At 59.8% G+C, this 19,596-nt stretch overlaps 1 protein-coding gene across 3 annotated transcripts in view; it reads right to left on the reverse strand.

The window, feature by feature from the left end:
- Positions 1-16,112, reverse strand: part of CACNA1I (calcium voltage-gated channel subunit alpha1 I) — a 113,325-nt gene extending 97,213 nt beyond the window's left edge. For 2 of the 3 annotated variants that reach the window (XM_044779495.2, XM_070506846.1), the window contains exons 1-2: positions 15,552-16,111; positions 5,218-5,483 (exon numbers count right to left, since the gene is read on the reverse strand). In XM_044779495.2, coding sequence (XP_044635430.2) covers positions 5,218-5,459 — 242 coding nt within the window. In that variant the 5' untranslated portion in view covers positions 5,460-5,483; positions 15,552-16,111. Of the gene's footprint in view, positions 1-5,217; positions 5,484-15,551 lie in introns of all 3 variants that reach the window. The other variant, XM_070506847.1, reaches the window with a different exon arrangement.
- Between the last annotated feature and the right edge of the window lie 3,484 nt (positions 16,113-19,596).

A 19,596-nucleotide genomic window follows, 5' to 3' on the forward strand; every position in this document is an offset into this window, starting at 1 on the left:
TCACTGGCGGCTGGCGGCTCCTGCCTCCCAGCCCAGGCTGGCGCCCTCCCCACTGCCCAGCAGAGAGGCAGCCTTCACAGCCCACTGGCTCCCACCACGCATGGCTGGCTGGCACCGCAGCAGAAGCGCTGGCTGGCGCCGGGGAGGCAGCAGCCAGGAGCAAGCCGGGAGGGGAGGGGGCTGCAAACTCCTCCAGGGGATGGTCCCAGGTGGGCCACAGCCAGGTGGCTGCCAAATGCAGATGCTGGAACTCAGGGAGACTGGCCGGCCACTGGGAACTGCGAAGCAAACCTCCCTGCCCCCGGGAGCGGGGGGAACGCGGAGAACCAGGTGCTTCTCCAGGCTCCGCGGGCGGCAGCCATGTCCTGGATAAAAGCTGAGGCTGGCGATTCAGAGAAATCGAGGTTTGCATCCCAGCTTTACCACATCCTGGCTGTGCAACCAGATAAAAGTTACTCAACCTCTCTGAGCTTTACCTTCCTCACGTGTAAAATGGGGCTATGACAGCACCTAACTTCCGACAAGCACTTAGTGATAATGCAGGCAAAGCCATCAGCACAGTAAGTGCTGGCTCATTATTATCATCCCTGAGCACCTCACAGGTGCTTTACTGGAATCATCTCTAATCATCTTGAATAGTCCCATTATAGAGATGAGAAAGCTCAGGCTCAGGGAGCGGAGCCAGAGTGAGCACAGCCCACCACTGGCCCCTCTCCCACATGAGCCAGTTATGCTGCTGAGAAAGGCTCTCCATGTCCAATCTGGGTGGAAAACAGCTTTCCAGCTGATCTGTCATGCTGCCAGGGGTGCCCTGCTGGAGGATGCCATGATTGATTAGTAATGTCTGCACAGGTGAGGGCATGGCCACCCGCAGCATAACTGGCACAAATTTATCTAAATAACAGAGATTGAATCTGATTTTCCTTGGAACCAATGTCCTCTGAAGGCATTAGGCTCTATCTGAAGACGTGATGCCCAACATCTTATTGAATCTATCACGAGCAGAGTGTTTACTCGGCCCCACATGAGGGCCGCCTGCACCTTCTGGGCACAGGTAATGAGAGTGATGACCGCCTGGGAGGCGGTTTTTCTAGCCTACAGAGCTCCCTTCTCACATGTGCCTTCTGCACTGCTTTGGGCTCCAGCGCAAGCCTGGGGAGGGAGAATTGCCACCCCCACCTGACAGGCGGGGAAACCGGGGCTCAGTATGCTTAAGAAACTGGCCCATGATCACACAGCAAACAAGAGGCAGAACCAGCCCCTGGGCCTGTCTGACTCATTTCCCCAGCCCTTTCCACATGCCACACACCACGTGAGTCAAACAGCACAACCGATCCCCTGATATTTCAGACCCAGAGACCTCCCGGCTGACACCCCGCTGACAGCGCAGGCTCAAGGCCCAGGAGAGACAGAGAGTGGTCTGACATTTGGGGGAGCGGACCTTTCCCGCCCCGGTTCTGGGCTCAGGGAGGGTCCCAGCAGCCTCTTCAGTGACTCAGGCAGTGACTCAGGGCCTAGATCTGGGCTAGGAGAGGAGCTGAGTCAGGAAGCACCGACCTCAAAGGGTAGCTGGCTCCGAGCCAGGGCCCCTCCAAACCAGACCCTCCCCCATGGCCCGGCCCTGCCCCCTCTGGGGCCGTGGGGCACCACAGCTGCTCCCACGAGCCCACCGTGATGCACACACGGCCGCCATTCCTTTGGGTTCTTGAAGAGGAGAAGAATCCTGCAGAGTCTGGAAACGTAAAGGGTCATTTATGGTCGTCACACTGTTTGAGGGACACTAACTACCCATATTTAATGACCAGGGACACCAAACACCCTGTAATGTACACGACAGCCTGGACCACAGAATACTGTCACATCCAACACGCCAACAGGCTCCCGCTGAGGAGCACTGGGTGAGCGCTGCCCGCTCCCTGGGCTGCCCCCCAGAGAGGATGGGAGCGAGGGCAGTTTCTGGCCAGGGAAGAATCGTAGCACCCTCAGCACCTGCTCAAAGACACCCACACACACTCCCCAAGCCCTTAAAGCCCAGCCCGAGTGCCCCACAGTCAAGCCTCTGCTCCAGGGGCCCCTGGAGACACCAGAGTCGTGTTGGCAGCAACCTGCCTTGGCCCCTCCTGCTGACCCGACTCAGGCTATGTCATCTTAGCACCACACCATCCCAGGACCCAGCATCCCGGGACCCAGCATCCCGGGACCCAGCATCCCGGGACCCAGCATCCCGGGACCCAGCATCCCAGCGCAGCATCCCAGGACCCAGCATCCCGGGTCCTCCACCTCCCAAACACACAGCACAGCCACCAAACTCAGACCATGTCCTCTTTGAAACACAGAACTTGACAGTCTATGAATCACAGAAGCTTGGAATTTTCGTGTCTCTGAGCTGTGAATCTGAACTTTGAACCCTTAGACTCAATCACAGAAGTTTGGAATCTGAAAGCCCCAGAAGCTGATGCCTTTGAAGCTGCTCACGCTACAGTCATCAGATCTCGGTTCTAGAAGGCAGCCCAGCAGTCAGGCAGCCAGCTCGGGCTGAGGCCTGAGTCACCTCCAGCCCTCAGCCCAGCCTCGGCAGCCTCTGGCCATGGGGCCTGGGGAGCACGATTGCTCTGAGCCGCTCCCAGCGTTGGGCAGTCCCTCCTGAGAGAGGCGGCTGAATTTAGCCCCACCCCCTCCCGTAAGTGGCTTCTGCACACTCCAGCCAAGGGCTCTCCCCAGACAGGCGAGGACCAGGCCCAGCTCTGCCCAGGATCCAGACCTCTTCCTCCCATCCTGAGCCAGCCCCACAGTTGCCCCCAACCCCAGGCTCTCACACGCCATGAAGGTGGAGGCCAGAGGGGTGATGGGGACAAAGGGCAGAGGACCCCAGGGACTCTGTTCGCCCAAGAGGCCAGAAATGTGGCAGCATGGAAGGGCGTCTGTGGGCTGCTCAGTCATCAGGCCCAGTGTGCCTGAGGTCAGGGTGTGGGCAAGTGTGGAAGGGCTGGAAGGGAGCATCTCCTCCGCTCCTCCTTCACAGGTGAGGCACTGAGGCCCAGAGAGGGGATTGCCCAAAGCCACACACCTAGTTGACGGCAGACAGGGCTCAGACCGGCGCACCACTCAGGCTTCTCCGTGACATGAGGGCTGGCTTTGCGCTGCTCCAGCCCAGCCAGCCCTGCCAGAGCCTGTCAGAGGGTGAGGTGACCTCTGTCTCCAGCCCAGAGCAGTACTGACTATCTAGACCACATGAGGCTCAGAGAGGTGAAGTGACTTTCCCAAGGTCACACAGCACCCAAGTGGCAAAGCCAGAATCAACCCTTGTCCCACCCAGGCAAGGTCTCTGCGACATGGTTCCATGGTCTCCCTAGTCCCCTAGCTAGCCTTTCTCACTTTCAAAAGCCCAAGCTTCCGCAGTGCCCCCTTCTCTGGCCTGGCCGCCCCCCAGTTCCCACACTGAAGGCCCCTAAGGTTTCCCCAGCATTTTGTACTAAAACTGCACCCATGGGTGGTGCCTGTGTGCCGCACCCCCCGGAGCTCCTCAGGGCAGACCAGCTCTGCTCCTCTGTCCTCCGTGATGCTAGGGCAGATGTCAGTGAGCGCTGGGTGAACTGACTGACTCAGCAGACCCTCTCGCCATGCCTGAGCCATCCCACAGACGGAGCGTCAGGGTTTTCGGTCCCCACCCAGCTAGGGCCCCGGCTCTGCACGCCACCCGCCTCAGCAGAGACCACCTAGTTTCCCCGGGTCATGGGGATCCGGGGCCATCGTCATTTCAGCCCCCTGCACAGTGGGGATGCCAGCAGGACTGCAGCCCCAGCCTCTCCGGGGGCCAGCCTCGCCACCCCAGCCTGCTCTGGCCATCCCAGGTGTCCATGGCCGGGCTTAGGCCCTATGCTGTAGGGCCTTGGGCACTGGCAGGGATGCTATTCTGCTTAGTGGGCCCCAAAATCCAGAGGCCACCCCAGCAGGGTCCCAAAGCCGCCTCTTCACCAGCCCCCGGCCACCGGCTCACCCCAGCGATCCCTTCCCACGTCACAGCTCAGGGGTCCTTCTGAAACACAGATCTCTCCACAACACGCCCCCGGGTCAACCTCACCAGGTCCCCGCTGCCCTGGGAACACAGGCCAGCTCCTCACCCGCCTACAAGGCCCTGCGAGATCCCCCCAGTCCCTCCAGCCTCGCCCCTCCCTCTCCCACCCCAACCACACCCAACTGCCCTCCAGTCCTCCCTCCTGCAGCCCCTGCTCCTCTGCCCGCTGCCCTCTCCACCCAACACCCCTCATCGCCACAGACACGGCTCAGACATCGCCTCCGTGCACCCAGCAGACACTGAAGGGGCGTCTGCTGTGTGCCAGGCACTGCGCTGGCTGCTGGCGTCCAGCAGTGAACAAGACAGGTTCCATCTGTGTCCGGGTCACCTGACAGCACCCCTGGAGGTGGCAAATGTTAGATTCAGAACCCCACAACTAGATAGTGACAACTAACGGAGAGGCTGAGGGGGAATCTCGGAGGCTGCCCTGAGGAGGTGACGCTTAAGCAGTGATTTGAAGGCTACAACGTGAAGAGGGAAGGGAAAAGCATTTCAAAGGGAAGAGCACGTGAGAAGGCCCTGAGGCTTGGAAAGGCAGAGGCAGCAGAGTACTGGGAAGCGAGGCAGGGCCTGGGGGGCTGGGTTAGGACTTCGCTCCGCTCTTCCCGGGCAATGGGAAACAAAGCATCTTAAGCAGGGGTGACGTGAGCAGACTAGAAATGGCAGGTGGAAGCTGCTTGCTGCTGCCTTTGGCCCCAGACGGGGGCATGACAGAGAGAAGGAGGAGCAGGCAGCCTCGCCTCGCATGTGGGGACCAGCCACCTTCGGGTCCACACCCTCAGGCTCCCGTCAGGCTCTCATGGCCCCTGTGGTCACCGTCCATCAAATGGCTCAGTCACCAGGAGCTGGGCCACGGGCTTAACTCCGCATCCCCAGTCCTCGCTCAGACCTGGGGCTCACACCTGAGGGCCTTCTGAGCCAGCTGGCCACTGGACTGACCCCCACAGGCATCAGCGACTTCCAGAACATCTGCATCAGCAGGACACCTCGACCTCCATGCCCCGACATCTCCCCAGACCCACCCCCGGAGCTCACTCACCACCACTCAGCCCAGGCCTCAGAGGCAGGGGGGCAGGCAGGCTCCCTTGGGCACAGTGTGGCCCCGGGCACGTGCCCGACAGCCCAGGCGGCACAAAGGATATGGGTTACACACCATCTTGATGCACCAGTTCCGGGGGCTGGTGGTCTGTCGCAGGCAGAAGAAGGCCACGGGTGCCAGATCCGGGTGAGGGACATCCGGGTCAGCTCCATCCAGAGGCTCCTCCAGGCCTGGAGGGGAGGGAGGCGGGCTCTGGGGCCCTGGCTGCTCCGTGACTCCCGGCTCAGCCTCAGCCGGGGCTGCCGCTGCGGCAGAGGAGGAGGGCGGCGAGGAGCTCTCAGCCATGTCGCCGGCGCTGAGCGGGGAGCCCTGGGGGAGAAAGAAAGGGGGCGCATGGCAGCAGGCCGGGCACCTGCTCCCCAACCCACTTCCCCCCACAAGGGGACAGCCCAGCCTCAGGCCCGGCAGGCCCCTCACTCTGACTCTGGCCACGAGGATTAGGAAAGAGCTGAGGGCCCAGCTGCACCCGTTCAGAATCCACTTCTAAGTGGGTGGTCCTGGGGCACGTCTGGTCAACCTTGTGGAGTTTGAGGCGATGAAAAGCGGGGAGAATAAAACCTCCTTTGAAAGTAGTTGTTATTAGTTTTTTTATGAGACTAGAGTTGTGTATTTATTGCTTCATCAAAGGTAAAGAAAACATGCAAGAAAAAAGGGAAAGTTACTGTAAAGACACATTATTGCCAGGATGATGCGCGTGTTACACAGGAGAGGTTGGGGGGATTGGGGTACTATGGGACCAGATACCAGGGGACCTGGGCAAGCCAGGAGGAAATCAGGGCAGGCTTCCCTGAGGAAGTGATGCCTGAGCTAAGACCCGTAGTTGAGCCCAGGGACCCCCAACCCACTGCTTCATAAATCTGAGAACCCAAGGACCTGGGCCCTGATGGAGAAACGGAGGCCCAGAAGCAACAGGACAAACAGCCAGGTAACTGCAGAGACAGAACTCCATCAGGACCGGCTTCCTGGGCATGTGACCTGTGCACCCACCAAGAGCCCCAGGCTCAGAAGGGCCCTACACTTGGTTTAATGCTCTGCTGTCACCAACTTGAAATTCTTAATAATTTTTGATCCGGGGCCCCACGTTTTCATTTTGCTCTGGGCCCCGCAAGTCCTGTAGCCGGTCCTGACTTCCACATCCTGGTCTTGTCTGGTGCTCACGACAACCCCAGGAGGGGTATTATACACATTTAGCAGATGGAGAAACTGAGGCCCAGAGAAGGGAGCAGCGTGCCAAGTATAGAACTAGGGCGTGCTGAGAAGCCGGGATCCCAGCCCGGCCGTCCAGACTCAGTGCAGACTGCCTGTGGCCTCGCTAGCCCCTCCTACGGCCGGCCAATGGTAGGGCAGGATAACAGCCCCTCCTCAAGGCTGGCCGCCTTCCCAGTGCATCCAAGAGGCCACCCAGCCCTGAATCCTCATCTCCTGGGGTCTCCCGGGCCCTGGAACCCTGCGGGGCCAGGCTGGGCAGTGGGAGCTGGGGACGAGGCCTGAGTCCCTGGCACTCGCCCTGCTGCCACGCAGCTGCTGAGCTGTCAGCTGAGCCGCCCAGAGCTGATGCGTTTGGACATTTCTCTGGCTTCCGGGGGCAACAGGCGGGAGTTGGCACCTCCCGCCACTCCGCCCGGCTGGTCAGGGAGGCAGTTTCTCCTGAGCTCGGGCCTTTGCTCTTGGTTCCGGAAAAACAGCCGTGGGCCTTACATAAGCTCCCAGGCACCTCGGCGCGCCACGTGTCAACCGCTGGGCTGAAACACGCCCTCGCCGAGGGGGCTCCAGGTCTGTCCACCGCAGTGCCAGCCTCAGAGCCCACCACTCTCTCCACTGGCCCCTCGCTCCCGCCAAACAGGACCCCCTCGGAGCCAAGAGCACCAGCGGCCTGCTCCAGGCTTCTGCTCACTCCATCCCCTCTCCTGGAACACTCTCTCACCCATCGCCCAGGCCCTGTGCGTCCAGGCCCTGACAGTTCATTAATTCATCCAACGCATATTTCCCGAGTACCTACTATGCACAGGCACTGGGCCAGCTCTGGGGCTCTGTTGGTGGACCAGCCAGGCTGGGCGCCAGCCCTATTCAACCAACACTCCAGCAAGGGGGAGATACACGAGTCCATTAATTTCTCTCTCTGCGTTTCCACAGCCCTTATCGTCACCAAACATACTGTATAATTTATGTATTTCTATCTTTTATGATTTAGCATCTGTCTTCCTGACCTGAAGGCTGGAAGAGAGCAGGGACTGTGGTCTGTGTCGTTCCCTGTTCTATCCCCCAGCGCCTGGAACAGCGCCTGGAACGGACTAAGTGCCCAATAAATGTCTGTGGAATAAAAAGAGCTGGGAAGTAAATAAACAAGGGAGAAAGGTGGGAATGGGGAGAAGCCACCCTTCCCCCTCTAATGAAAGAGACATTTAAGATAAAAACAATCAGAATCAGGAGGCATCTGCCATGGAGGATCTGTGGGAAGGGCATGCCACGTAGAAGGAACAGCATGTGCAGAGACTGGGAGGCTGGAAGGAGCTGGGTGCGTTTAAGGAACAGAAGCGAGCAGTGTGACTGAGCCTGGGGCGGGGAGCGGGAGGAAGGGAGAGGCTTTGGCAGGGTCCGTTGTGAGCCCGCGGGAGGAGCCTGCATTTTACTCCAAGTGCAAGAGGAAGCCACGAGAGGGTTTAATGCAGGGATGGTGTGCTCCGGTCTGTGTTTGTAAGCCATCCCTCTGAGGCTGAAGGGAGAGCAGGTGGAGAGGCAGGGGTGGAGCAGGGAGGCCAGAAGGAGGCCGGAAGGATGGGTTGGCCTGGCCCAGGATGCCGGTGGAAGAGGAAAGAAGTGGAGGGTTGAGATATATTTTAGAGGCAGGAAAGCCTGGCCTTGCGTCTGCTCCATGCCACCCGCCCCACCCAGCCCCAACCCCCTACAGCCACGCAGGTGGAAAGAGTGGCCATGGCTGGAATGCACAGGACCACTCAGCCCCTCACTCTTGGCTCTGTCCACTTGGTACCCATTCACTTTGTGCCTCACTCAGCCCTGTTTAAAGCTGTCACACTCTGTGGTTGTCTTTTGTCCTCACACCTCTCCCCGCTCACTGTGGGGCTCCTAGAGACCACGATGGCCAAGGCAACCGCCCCCAACCCCCTCCCCAGAGCCCACACAGCCTCCACCCTCTGACCTGCTCCCCCTTCTCACTTCCCTCTGTCCTGCGTCTGTAGCCCAGCTCCTGTCCTCAGTTCCCTATGTGCCAATGGCTGGAAGCTCCTGGGAGTGGCAGCTGGGCCCCCCTGGGCTCCAGCCTGTCTGCAGATGGAGCCTCGCAGAGACGAGAGGACTTGCTTTAGGTGGCAGCCTTGGTGGATCCAAACTCAGGTCCACCTGACCCCAGAGTCTGAGCTGCCTCCTCTCTCAGGCACTCTGAGCATGGGCCCACCAGGCAGTGGTGTGGTAGCTGGACTGGCCTCCATGAGCAGGGGCATGAGTGGAAGCAGGACATCACTGTCTGGAACACACTCCCCCACTCCTGACTCCACCAGCCTCCTGGAGCCTCAGTTTCCCTCTCTGTAAAGCTCAGCCCTCCTCCTGCCTCAGCAGGCCCTTGTGAAGAGGCAACGTGAGGTGGATGGGAAAGCTCTCTAGGACCCAGGAAGGTGGATGTCCAAGCATTCATGGGGCCAGCTGTGCCTTCCCCAGGGGCTGCCACCCCAGCCCTCTCTCTGTCATCACCACCGTTCACCATCACTATCATCACCACTGTCAGCATCACACCACCATCACCACCATCACTATCATCACTACACCACCACCATCACACCACTGCCACCATCACCACCACCATCACCATCATCACACTGTCACCATCACCATTACCACCATCACCACCACCACCACCACCATAACCATCACCACCAGCATCACCACCATCACCATCACCATTACCACCATCACCACCACCACCACCACCATAACCATCACCACCACCATCACCACCACCATCATCACCACCATCACCACCACCATCACCATCATCACACCATCACCATCACCATTACCACCATCACCACCACCACCACCATCATCACCACCATCACCACCACCACCATCATCACCACCGTCACCATTACACTACCACCACCACCACCACCACCACGACCACTGCCATAACCATCACCACCACCACCACCACCCCCATCACCACCACCACCACCATCATCACCACCATCACCATCATCACCATCACCTCCATCACCACCTTCAACATCACCACCACCATCAGCACATCACCATAACCACCATCACCATCACCTCCATCACCACCTTCACCTCCATCACCACCTTCACCTCCATCACCACCATCACCACTATCCCCACAGCATCACAGAGGCTCTGACTGACTCTGGCTCTGTGCCAGGCAATAGGCAAACAGCTTTCTGTACATTGCCTATGTCGATTCCCACGATGTACAGATCATGCTTATTCCTACTTTATGGGGAAAGAAACTGGGGCCCAGGAAAGTCCAGCAGTGCCCAAGGTCACCCAGCTGGTATAGGGCAGAGTTGGGGTCCCAGTCCAGGTCTGCTCCTCCTGAGCCCAAGCATAACCATTACAGGCACCACCCCGGGGCAGGGAACCAGGCCTGCCGTCCCAGTCGAGTCACCGAGATGGCTGTTGGTCCAGGCAAGACCCCCAGTGTGGGCAAAGACCTCCCCAAGTCCTCCCAAGTCCACGGGGAAACCTGCATTCCAGAATCTTCCAGCTGGCACTCCAGAGCCCGTGGAGCATGGTGTGGGGAGGCCCTGTGTATGCAGAGCTCAGAGTCCCGGTGAAGACAGACCTGAGGCCCGTTCTGGTCGCCCAGGCCCTCTGCGTGTGTGTGTGTGCGCATGTGTGCACGTGTGTGTGTGTGTGTGTGTGTTTTCACAGGCAGAAAACCTGTTTATCCCTTTGTCAACAACCACACACCAGCTCTTGTTACAACTAGAAGAACAAACAACAAATTCATTCCGAGAATACTAAAATCCAGGAACCTCAGAATCAGAACAGCTTAGACTCACCCAGAACCTTAGAAGCCCCAGATACTAACGACAACCACCTCAGGCTCTGTCGTGCAGTGTTTCGGAGCACGGACGCGGGAAGCCGAGAGCGCTGTCGTAGTCCCGGCTCTGACACCAACCGCCTCGGCACACGGCTCAGCCTGGCAGGCCCCCGGCCACCGTCTAGAACACAAGGGTGATGACTGTTCTGTGGCCGGGCTGCTGGGAGGATGGACTGGGGACACACCTGAGCGCCTGACCAAGCCGCCAGACGCTGGGTTAGCGCACAGGAAGCCCCGCGACGGCCTCCCTCACTTGTTAGCACCATGAGCCACCAAATTCCAGAATCTGGGAGCTTGGGGGTCCCGGAAATGCAGGGTCTGCTTTTAGGCTCTTATGGGCTCCAGATCTTCACACAGGAGACCTCTGAAAGGAATGGGACCCCCAAAGTGGCCTCGTCCGTCACCACACGCACTCACCAGCACAAAGATGACCCACAGTCACACACACACTCTCACACATACACAATCACACACAGAGACACACAATCACACAATGCCTACTCACACAGACACACACCTCACACACACAGACACAAACATAGTACTCACACAGATGCTCACACACCTGACACACTTCACACACTCATTCTCACGCTCACAGGCACACAATCACACACTCTCTCACATCCCCCCCTCCCCCCATGTGGAGCCTGTACCTGGTCACTTGTAGAAAAGCCTTTGAGAGGCTGCGGGAAACCTACTCCCAGAACCTTCCAGCCGGCGCCCAATGCCCCTGGAACCCTCTGTCTGCTCCCTCTTCCGCATGACAGCCCTGCAGGTGCATGACAACAGCCTGCCCACCCCCAAGCCTTATCTGCCCCAGGCCTCTGTCACCAGCTCATTCCTCAGCCATTCCTCGGGCAACAATTTCCAGATCATCTGTTCCCTGGGACCCCTCCCCAGTCACACTCAAATTTGCCTATTTACCCCACAAGGATAAGACCAGACTTGCACCAAGTCACCCAGAGTAGAACAGACAGGTCACCTGCCTGATTCTGCAGGGGGGCCCCTCTTGATGCAGCCTAGGGGCCCCAGAGCCTGGCTGGCAACCCAGTCAGACTGCCATATCTATGGGACATGTGGTCCACTGGTCCCTTCAGATCTTCTTCAGAGAAGCTGCAGCCAAGCCAAGTCTCCTCTAGCCTAAAGATGACTGGCTGAAGTTTGGCCCCCAAGTGCATGATCTGACACAAAACTTGCTCCGGTCCTGCCAGCTGAGCCTGCCTACAGATTGCTGTCATCTTGGTCCCATCACCAAAATCACCAGCTAGCCCTCTCAGCTTTGCAGTTTTGGATGAACTGGATCAGACACCCTTCCCATGATGGCTAACAAGGTCAGAGCCAACACTATTTGCTAAGCACTTACCATGCGCCCGAGACCTCGGCACAACCCAGTGAAGTGAGCGTCTGCTCTCTCCACTTGAGAGGCGAGGAAACAGAGAGGTTATGCGATTTTCCCAAGGTGAAGAGCTTCTCAGTGAAAGAGCAAGGGTTTGGGTCTGGGAGGCCCAATCCAGGTCACCAGTTAAACCTCTCCAGGCCAGGTTGTGGACAAGAGGTTGGAACCATCCCCCCATACCTGTCCATGTGTCTGTCACTAGACATCGTCATTCGTCAGCTTCTGGCCTTACGGCTAGTGCCAGAAAGCAAGGCCGCGTTCTAGTCTCCATCAGTATTTGAACACCTCCCAGCAGGCGACTCTGCTGATCATGTTTCACTCCCTCTGCAGTGATTAGGGCCTTGGGACTTACTTCAGCTAACAAATCAGGTGACCCTGGTCCCCAGCGCAAGGGGGGTGTTCTAGCAGAGAGAGCACTGGATCGGGAGTCCCCGGGCCCAGGTTCGAGTCCCTGCACCACACAGTCTCATCAAGCTTCATTTCCTCTTGTATAAAATGCAGAGCACAATTCCTCCTCTATCACACAAAAGGGAAGCAAACCGGACAAGAGCTTCGGCAAGGACTCAGCGAGAGAAAGCCCGCCTCGCGGTCTGGCCCCACGCCGGCTTAGAAAGCCTCGCAGAAATCCTTCAAGGCGGAAGGTGCCACCCTAAGTTTACAAGAAGCTGACGTTCCCGGGACACTAAGTGTCCTGTCCCTCCAGGCCGTGTGCGCGATCGTGGACTTGCCTCCGTCTCCTCCAGCCCGGACCAAGAGGTGAGTGGTCCAGGGAGGAGGCCCAAGGCCCTGGACCGCCGGGGAGTGGAAGTGGAATGCGGCCCTCACTGTTCATCGGGCCCTGTGCTTTCGAAGCCCCCCACAGAGCAAACACAGCACTCGTTCTCCCCTCGAGACTACGAGAGGAAACCGAGCCCAGGGGCCATGTGCCCGCACCGCACCTGGCACAGGGGAGGCCCCGGCCCCTCCCAGGGGCACGGAAGCTCCGATGTGGCAGATTTTGTCTGTTCCCCTCTGTTCACTGCTGTGTCCCCCAGTGGCCAGAAGAGGGCTTGGCACACAGTAGGTGCTTCATAAACACAAGAGAGAGAAGAAATCAGATTTGTTTTCTTCCCTCCTTAGACTAGCAGCCAGGAGGGGAAAAAGACAGCCCACATCTTCCTGGATATCGGGATCCACAGGCCCACAGAGCTACACTCCCCCGGATCCATGAACCCCCCCACACACAGGCTCACAGACACGTACACCCAGAGATCTCTGGACCCACAGACCCACCTACCCACACTCTCAAACATTCACACGCACCCACAGCTCCCTGGGCTGTCTTTGAGCCCCCAGCCCAGTCCCAGGACTACTGGGGACCCAAGGGTTGAAGACACAAGGCAGGAGCACTTCCCGGGACCAGGTGGGAAGAAAAGGTCCCGCAGAAAAGAACAGGAGGGAGGGAAGGGGTCAGACAGGATGGGGAAGGGAGGACAAGAAAGGAAGAGGAGAAGGGAGGCAGGGGAAGGAGGGCCCTGCAGCCCAGTGGGGTCTCCCGGACCCCTGGGCCCAGCCCGCATCCCCTCTTTCCAGGCATAGTTTCTGAGCCCCCTGAGCGGGTGGCTGGACGCCCAGAGAACAAGGCAGCTGAGAGGAGATGGACAGACTCAAGGAGGCACTGGAGCTGCTCTGAGAATCTCTTCGTTACCTTGGAAAACGCGAGCCCCTCGAGGGTGGGGGAGGGACAGAGTGGCACCCAGAAACACCCTTTCCTGGGAGGGCTGAGGCCCAGGGGATCCCCACTGGGCTGCAGGGTGAGGGTGGTAGAGACGGCAGTGGAGGGGGATTGGGGGCGGGGAGTCGGAGGTGGTGACCCCCGCGGGATCAGTGTGTGAATGTGGATCCAGGACCACAGAGAGGCCACCTTCAGGGAAGTCCCCAAAATGGCTCCCAGCCTGGCTGTGGGCTCAGAGGGAGCAAGCTGTCCCAGCCAGAGATAGCGGTGGGAGAGGAGGGGTTCTGGCAGCAAGCTCCACCCCACCTCCCCATCCAAGGTCAAGGGGAGTCAGGGACAGGGACATGGGAACTGCTGCTTGGTGCTGCCGGTTAGCCTAGAAGATGCCCTCTCAGAGTACCTGGAATGGGGGGCTGGGGGTGGGGGGACGGGCACAGAGAACCTTGGTCAAAGGAACTGGGAGGGACCTTCAGTCCCAGAGACAGGCCTGGGCAGCTCTGAGCAGCCAGGAAGGGCGCGTGAGGACGCCGTGTGGTCCGGGCCTCCAGGTGCGTGTGAGTGGGGGTTCGTGAGTTTGGTGCCAGACCAGCCCAGCAGCCCCAGGATGTGCTCCTCTCTCTTCCTCTTCCTCCTCGACTGCAGTCCCAGAACCGGACCCCACTCACGGCCACTCTGCCCTGTGGCCCAGTGGCACCCCCTCCCTCTTGCTCCGCATGGATGGTGGAGGCGAGAAGGGGACAGGGAGGTCTCTAGACTCCCCGCCCAGTCCCACCCCTGCCCCAGGTCCTAGAGCCTGAACAGAAAGTTTGTCCTGAAGGGTAGACCAGAGTTTCGGAGGCCAGTCCTTGGAGCTGAGGGGAGACCCTGACCCAGGGGTGATGGGCAGGCCCTAAGGATGGAGGCCGGAGGAAGCAGGCCGGGGCTCCTCAGCCAAACCCTTTCCCCAGGGCCCAGACCAGACCATGGACCCACACCCCTCTCTGCTCAGCATCCTAGCCCAGGTGGCACCAGGATCTGCTGGGTGAGTCCAGCCCGAGGACCCACACCCCTCTCTGCTCAGCATCCTAGCCCAGGCGGTGCCAGGATCTGCTGGGTGAATCCCCCAGGCGGTGAAAGACAGAAGGACAGACTGGCTCCCTGCACACGCTGACCTGAGCACTCCAGCCCACAGGACACTCCTCACATGGCGTGTCAGACCCCGTCACACCACACAGGCACAGACGCAAGCAAGCTTTCTGTCTCTCTCTTTCCCTCTGTCTCTCTCTGTCTCTCTCACACACACACACACCTTTGGCCCCAGAACACAGACTCTCAGGACCACAATACAGCCCAGGGATCTCCCCAGATGCCTATCTCACTGACGGCTCAGGAGCCCCCAGGACCCTGAAAGGGGGGAAGGACACGAGCAGAACAGCCAACGGATGTCTCAGCCTGGGCCCGTCCAAGAGCCCCCTCCGCCAGGCATCATGACCTGCCCCCAAGGGGCCTTCCCATCCCCTGACAAAAAGCCTCTAGCCCCGCCAACATCCCACACACACCACCCAGCAGACAATTAAAACCCAACCATCAAAAACACTCATTATATAACCGCCCCAACCTGCTGAGGATTCCCTTTACCCCCCGGAGTCCCAGCTCCCACCCGGCCTGGCTGCAGGCAGGGAGGTGCCGACCAGGGAGGGGGCCGCCACCGGCCCGGCCTCGCCTCGAGGAAAGTTACCGGTTGCCTGGGATTCCCCGTTCAATCCCCCTGCCGCCCTTCTCCCTCCGCCAACACGCCCAGCGCAGCCCCCGGCCACTGGCACCAGCTCCGGTCCAGCTGGCCGCAGCGCCGCAGCAGCGGAGGGGCAGACAGACAGACGGCCTGGGCCCCCGGCCGGCAGCCTGACTTGTTGAATAAATTTCTGCAGCGCTGGCTCAGCCGGCTTCAGCATTGGCACCGAGAGAACTTTCGTGGCCTTGGAGAAGGGACCGGTCAAAGTTTCCCGTCCTTCCTCCCAAGGCACCCGCCCCGAAGGCACGGGATGGGGGGCCGACCTGAGGGGCACGCGCGGGTTGGGGGACAGGTCCCCAGAAATAAATAAATAAACGCCCGGATAAAGAAAGAACCCGACGCGCCGAGAAATTGGCCTCGGAGCTGTGCCCTCCCCTCCTTCCCCCTTCCCCCCCACCCCCATCCTCACCCCCACCTACCTTGGCATGGACTTGGCCGGGCAGCGGGGGGTGGTCCAGGTTAGAGACGCGGGGGCGACGCGTCCCCCCGAAGCCGGAGATCGCAGGGGACCTCCAGCCCCGCCAGCCGCCCCCCGCCAATTCAGGATCAGCTGAGCCCCTGGGGCGCGAGGGGCGGCGGGCGGGGGGCGGCGGGCCCCGGGGCCCGGGCCATAGCGGGCGGAGCCGCTGGCTGCGGAGGGGCGCCGAGGCTCCGGCGGGCGGCGAGGAGCCGGCAGCGCGGACGCGCCGCGGACCGAGCCGGAGTTGGAGCGCGCGGCGGGCGGGCGGGCGGCGCTCCGGGCCGGGGCCGGGGCCGGGGGCGCTGCGGGGACCGCGCGGCGGGCAAGTGCCCGGGGGCCCGCGCGGCGGGGGCGCCCGGGGCGGGGGCGCGGGGTCGGCCGCCCCCCTCGCCGGCTCGGCTCGGCTCGCGCCTCCGGCCCCGGGCTCGAGGCGCGGGGTCTGCGCGCGGCGGGGGCTGCGGAGGAGCCGGAGCACCGGGCGTGCGGGGACGTGCGGCGGCGGCGAGACCGAGCCGCGCCGCGTGCGAGGCAAAGCTGTCCTTATACTGACACCAAATGTCTTCGGGGAAAGCTGCAGGCGCGGGACGCTGGAGGGGGGAGGCGTGGAGGCGACAGACAGACTGACGGCGGCGGCTGGTGAGCCCCCAACCCTCCCCAGAGGGCAGGAAGCCCCCAGCCTGGCGGCCACCACCTTAAGATTCAGGGTCGTGCCTGGGGGAGGGTCCTACCTCCTCAACACGGGGGCTGCGTCATGCGTTAAAAAGGGAGGGACCCCATTACTGACCACCCCAAGTCCCAGGTGCCTGGTTGGCCACATTACGCTCTGGATTCTCACCAAGACGCTGTGAGATTCAAGATGGGGAGGGGATGTTTCCCCCGCTGCCCCAGCCGGGGGCTGCCCGTCTAAGGCCACCAGCTGTTAAATGGTGGAGCTGGGCTACAACTCCACTCCAAAGGCCACACTACACCCCAGGCAGCCTCCCTCCCTGCTTCTCACTTACACCAGGCCTTCTTCCCAACCTTCAAGGTTTGGCTGAAAGGCCACCTCCTCCAGGAAGGCTTCTGGGAGCGTTCCCAAGTGGAACAGATGCCCCTTTCTCCAGCTGTAAATGTCCCAGCCTCTCCCCTTGCCCTGGGCAGCCGGGGCCACAGGAGTCTGAGAAATCAGGGACTCTAGCTCAGCCCTCCTCACTCCCACCTCACCTCCTTGAGGAATGTGGGCTGGGGGGACAGGGCACGGGGCTGGGCTGGCTGTGGGGGCGGAGGAATGAGGAGGCCTGCCCTGGGGCCACTTGGTCTGGGGATAACCACCTTGGAGGAAGTGCCCTTGGGTTGGATCCCAGCTCTGCGTGTTCCAAGGGCCTTGGCAAGCCCCTGAAAGCTTCTGAGCCTCAGGTTCCTCATCTGGGAAATGGGATAAAAGTTCAGGCTTTGCTTTGCAGAGAACAGTCTAAAAAGAGCCTAGCACCATCCCTGGCACATAGTAGGTGTTCAACCAACATTCATCCCTTCCCCCTTTGAGTCTGTGCAGGGAGACACGGCAAACCTCCCTCACCAGACCGCAGTGCAAGGTCGGGGAAGCACATGAGGCCAGGAGGTGACTCACAGGTGTGGCTTAAGCAGGCCAGAAGGCGTCCACGGGTGGGATGGGTTTATTCAGAGCAGAGGGGCCTCAGATCAGGAGTCTCGGGGAAGACTTCCTCAAAGGCCAGAGGCCTGCTCTGGGCCTCCAAGGCTCCCACAGGATTGAGATAAGAGGAGAGGGGGTGGGTGGAGAAATGGCATCGAGGAGGCGGAAAGGACATATGCAAAGGCATGGAAGTAGAATAAGCTGGCGCGGGCAGGCGCTCCACGCCCTGGCCGGCTGAGTGCCCAGCTGGACAGCCCCAGGCCTGGGAGAGTGAGAGAAATTAGGCAGCAGGGCAGGGAGAAGATGCCAGCCATGGCTCTCTTCCTTTTCATTCTCCTCTGGCAACATTTTCATAAGTTCAAAAGGCTGGGCAAGACCTTGAGAAGCCACCAGATGGTGAGTTCTCAGGACTAGGTCCTTTCAGTTCCAGCTTCCAGAAGTAACTGCCCAGACCCTGCTTGCATACCTGGCGTGACGGAGATCTCATCACCTCTTGGGGCAGCCCCTTTGCTCTCCAGGCATCTCTGCTCATTCAAAGTTCTTTTTTATGTTTAAGGAGAAATTTGCCCCCCCCCCCACAATCCCAGTTCCTCCCATGTCCTGGCAGGACTAACACGCCCTCTCCAGCCTCCTTCAAGCATCCAGAGTGGCAGGAAGTCCTGCTTTATGTCCAACCTAAATGCTTTCTGCTTCAACTGAAGCCTTATTTGTCCAATCCTTCACTCTTCTGCCCACCCCACCCCACCCGTCAGCCTAGGGGTGGGCTCTGCGGACGTGGAGGGTGCAGATAGACTAAAGGTCACTGAAGAAGTGGGGATGAGGGACGACCCTCAACCTGCTGGGGGATGGGATTGCAACTCCAGGTCTCGGCAAGAAGCCAGGCTGCAGCGTCCCTCCCAGAGGCCCTTGCTGGCTGCGGGAGCTTCATTTATTCATTATTGCTATTTATATTGTGCCTGGTATTTGCAGAAGGCTGGAGCAGCCGCACACACTCATTAGGCCCCGCCATGCCCCAGGAGCAGGCCTCTGCCAGGAGGTAGGTGAGCTGGACCCCGGCCTGGAGTCCCCTAGTCCATCCACCTGGCAGCTAGGCCAGGATCCCTGTGCCCTCCCCCAGGGACAAGGCCCAACCAGGCGCCCACTCTCTACCCAGCAGCTGCTGGGCAGAGCAGCCCAGGCTCACCCCGCCATCTCCCAGGAGAACTTGCTAGCAATTGTAGTACCTGGAAGGCTGGGGAGCATCTATCAATGGGGATAAGCAAGCTGGGACTGAAGGAAGCTGGGGTCGGATTCCTGCCCCAGACATGAGAGGAGGTCCCTTACAGACCCGAAGGTCCTAAGAGCGGAGACAAAGCTTCCAGCATCCTCAAAATCCACGCTGATTTATTTCTCCAGCACTTACAGAGCACTTATCTGCGCCAGGCCCTGGTCTCAGCCCTTGATAAATATTAATGCATTTAATCCTTTGCACAATCGTGTAAATCATTGCTACCGTTTTACAGATGAGAAGCCATTGGCACAGAGAAGTTAAGTAACATACTCAAAGTCACACAGCTAATTAATGGCAGAGCTGGTGTTTGAATTCTGGGGACCTGGTTCCAGAGTTTGTGCTCTTAACTAAGATTCTGGACTCTAAGATTCAAAAACACTGAGTCAAGTTTTCCAGGATTGCAAACTGGCAGAGTGACCCCCCTACTAGAGTGGGAAGGGGCCTGGCCTGAGACACCCTCTCACAGGCCTGTATCCCATAGGAGCACATTCCCATGGGGCATGGAGAGCCACCCTCAGCCCCAAGAAGCACACTGAACACCTCAGAACCGAGCCCTGAGCACGGCCACCGTGATAGGAGCTAGGGGCAGGAGAAGCCAATGACAGAGCATGAGCTTCAACATCCCCAAAGATTTTATTAAGCATCTACTGGGTACCAGGCCTGTGCCAGGGCTGGAGAACATTCTGAAATGGAAAAGTCCAGAAATGGTGATGGGTGAAGCAGGCGGGGGATTTGGAGTCAGACGCAGAGGGAGCGTGGGCGCCCTCCCTGCAATGGGGCAGGCCCTCGATGGGTTCAGAGAGGCCAGGGTGGCCCAGAGCCCAGGCTGGAGGGTCGTGGGAGAAGAAGCAGAAGTTTCAGAGAGAAAAGAGTGGAGAATGAAGGGAGAGGAGAGAAAGACTGCGAGATGGAGGAGTCGGGGTCACGGGGAGGGGCTCCCTGGGGAGAGACCGCCAGAGAGGGTGGGGGACTCCGTGGGAGTCTTTGCATGGCTGCCGTGCCAACTTCCCCCCCACCAAGCACCCAGGAAAGTCAGCGAGACACACAGAGACCCGTGCGAGTGAGTTTTTCCGTGTGGGCTTGTCACAAAAGGAAATGAACTCC

The sequence above is a fragment of the Equus asinus genome, chromosome 4, assembly GCF_041296235.1.
Source record: "Equus asinus isolate D_3611 breed Donkey chromosome 4, EquAss-T2T_v2, whole genome shotgun sequence".
Classification (NCBI taxonomy): domain Eukaryota; kingdom Metazoa; phylum Chordata; class Mammalia; order Perissodactyla; family Equidae; genus Equus; species Equus asinus.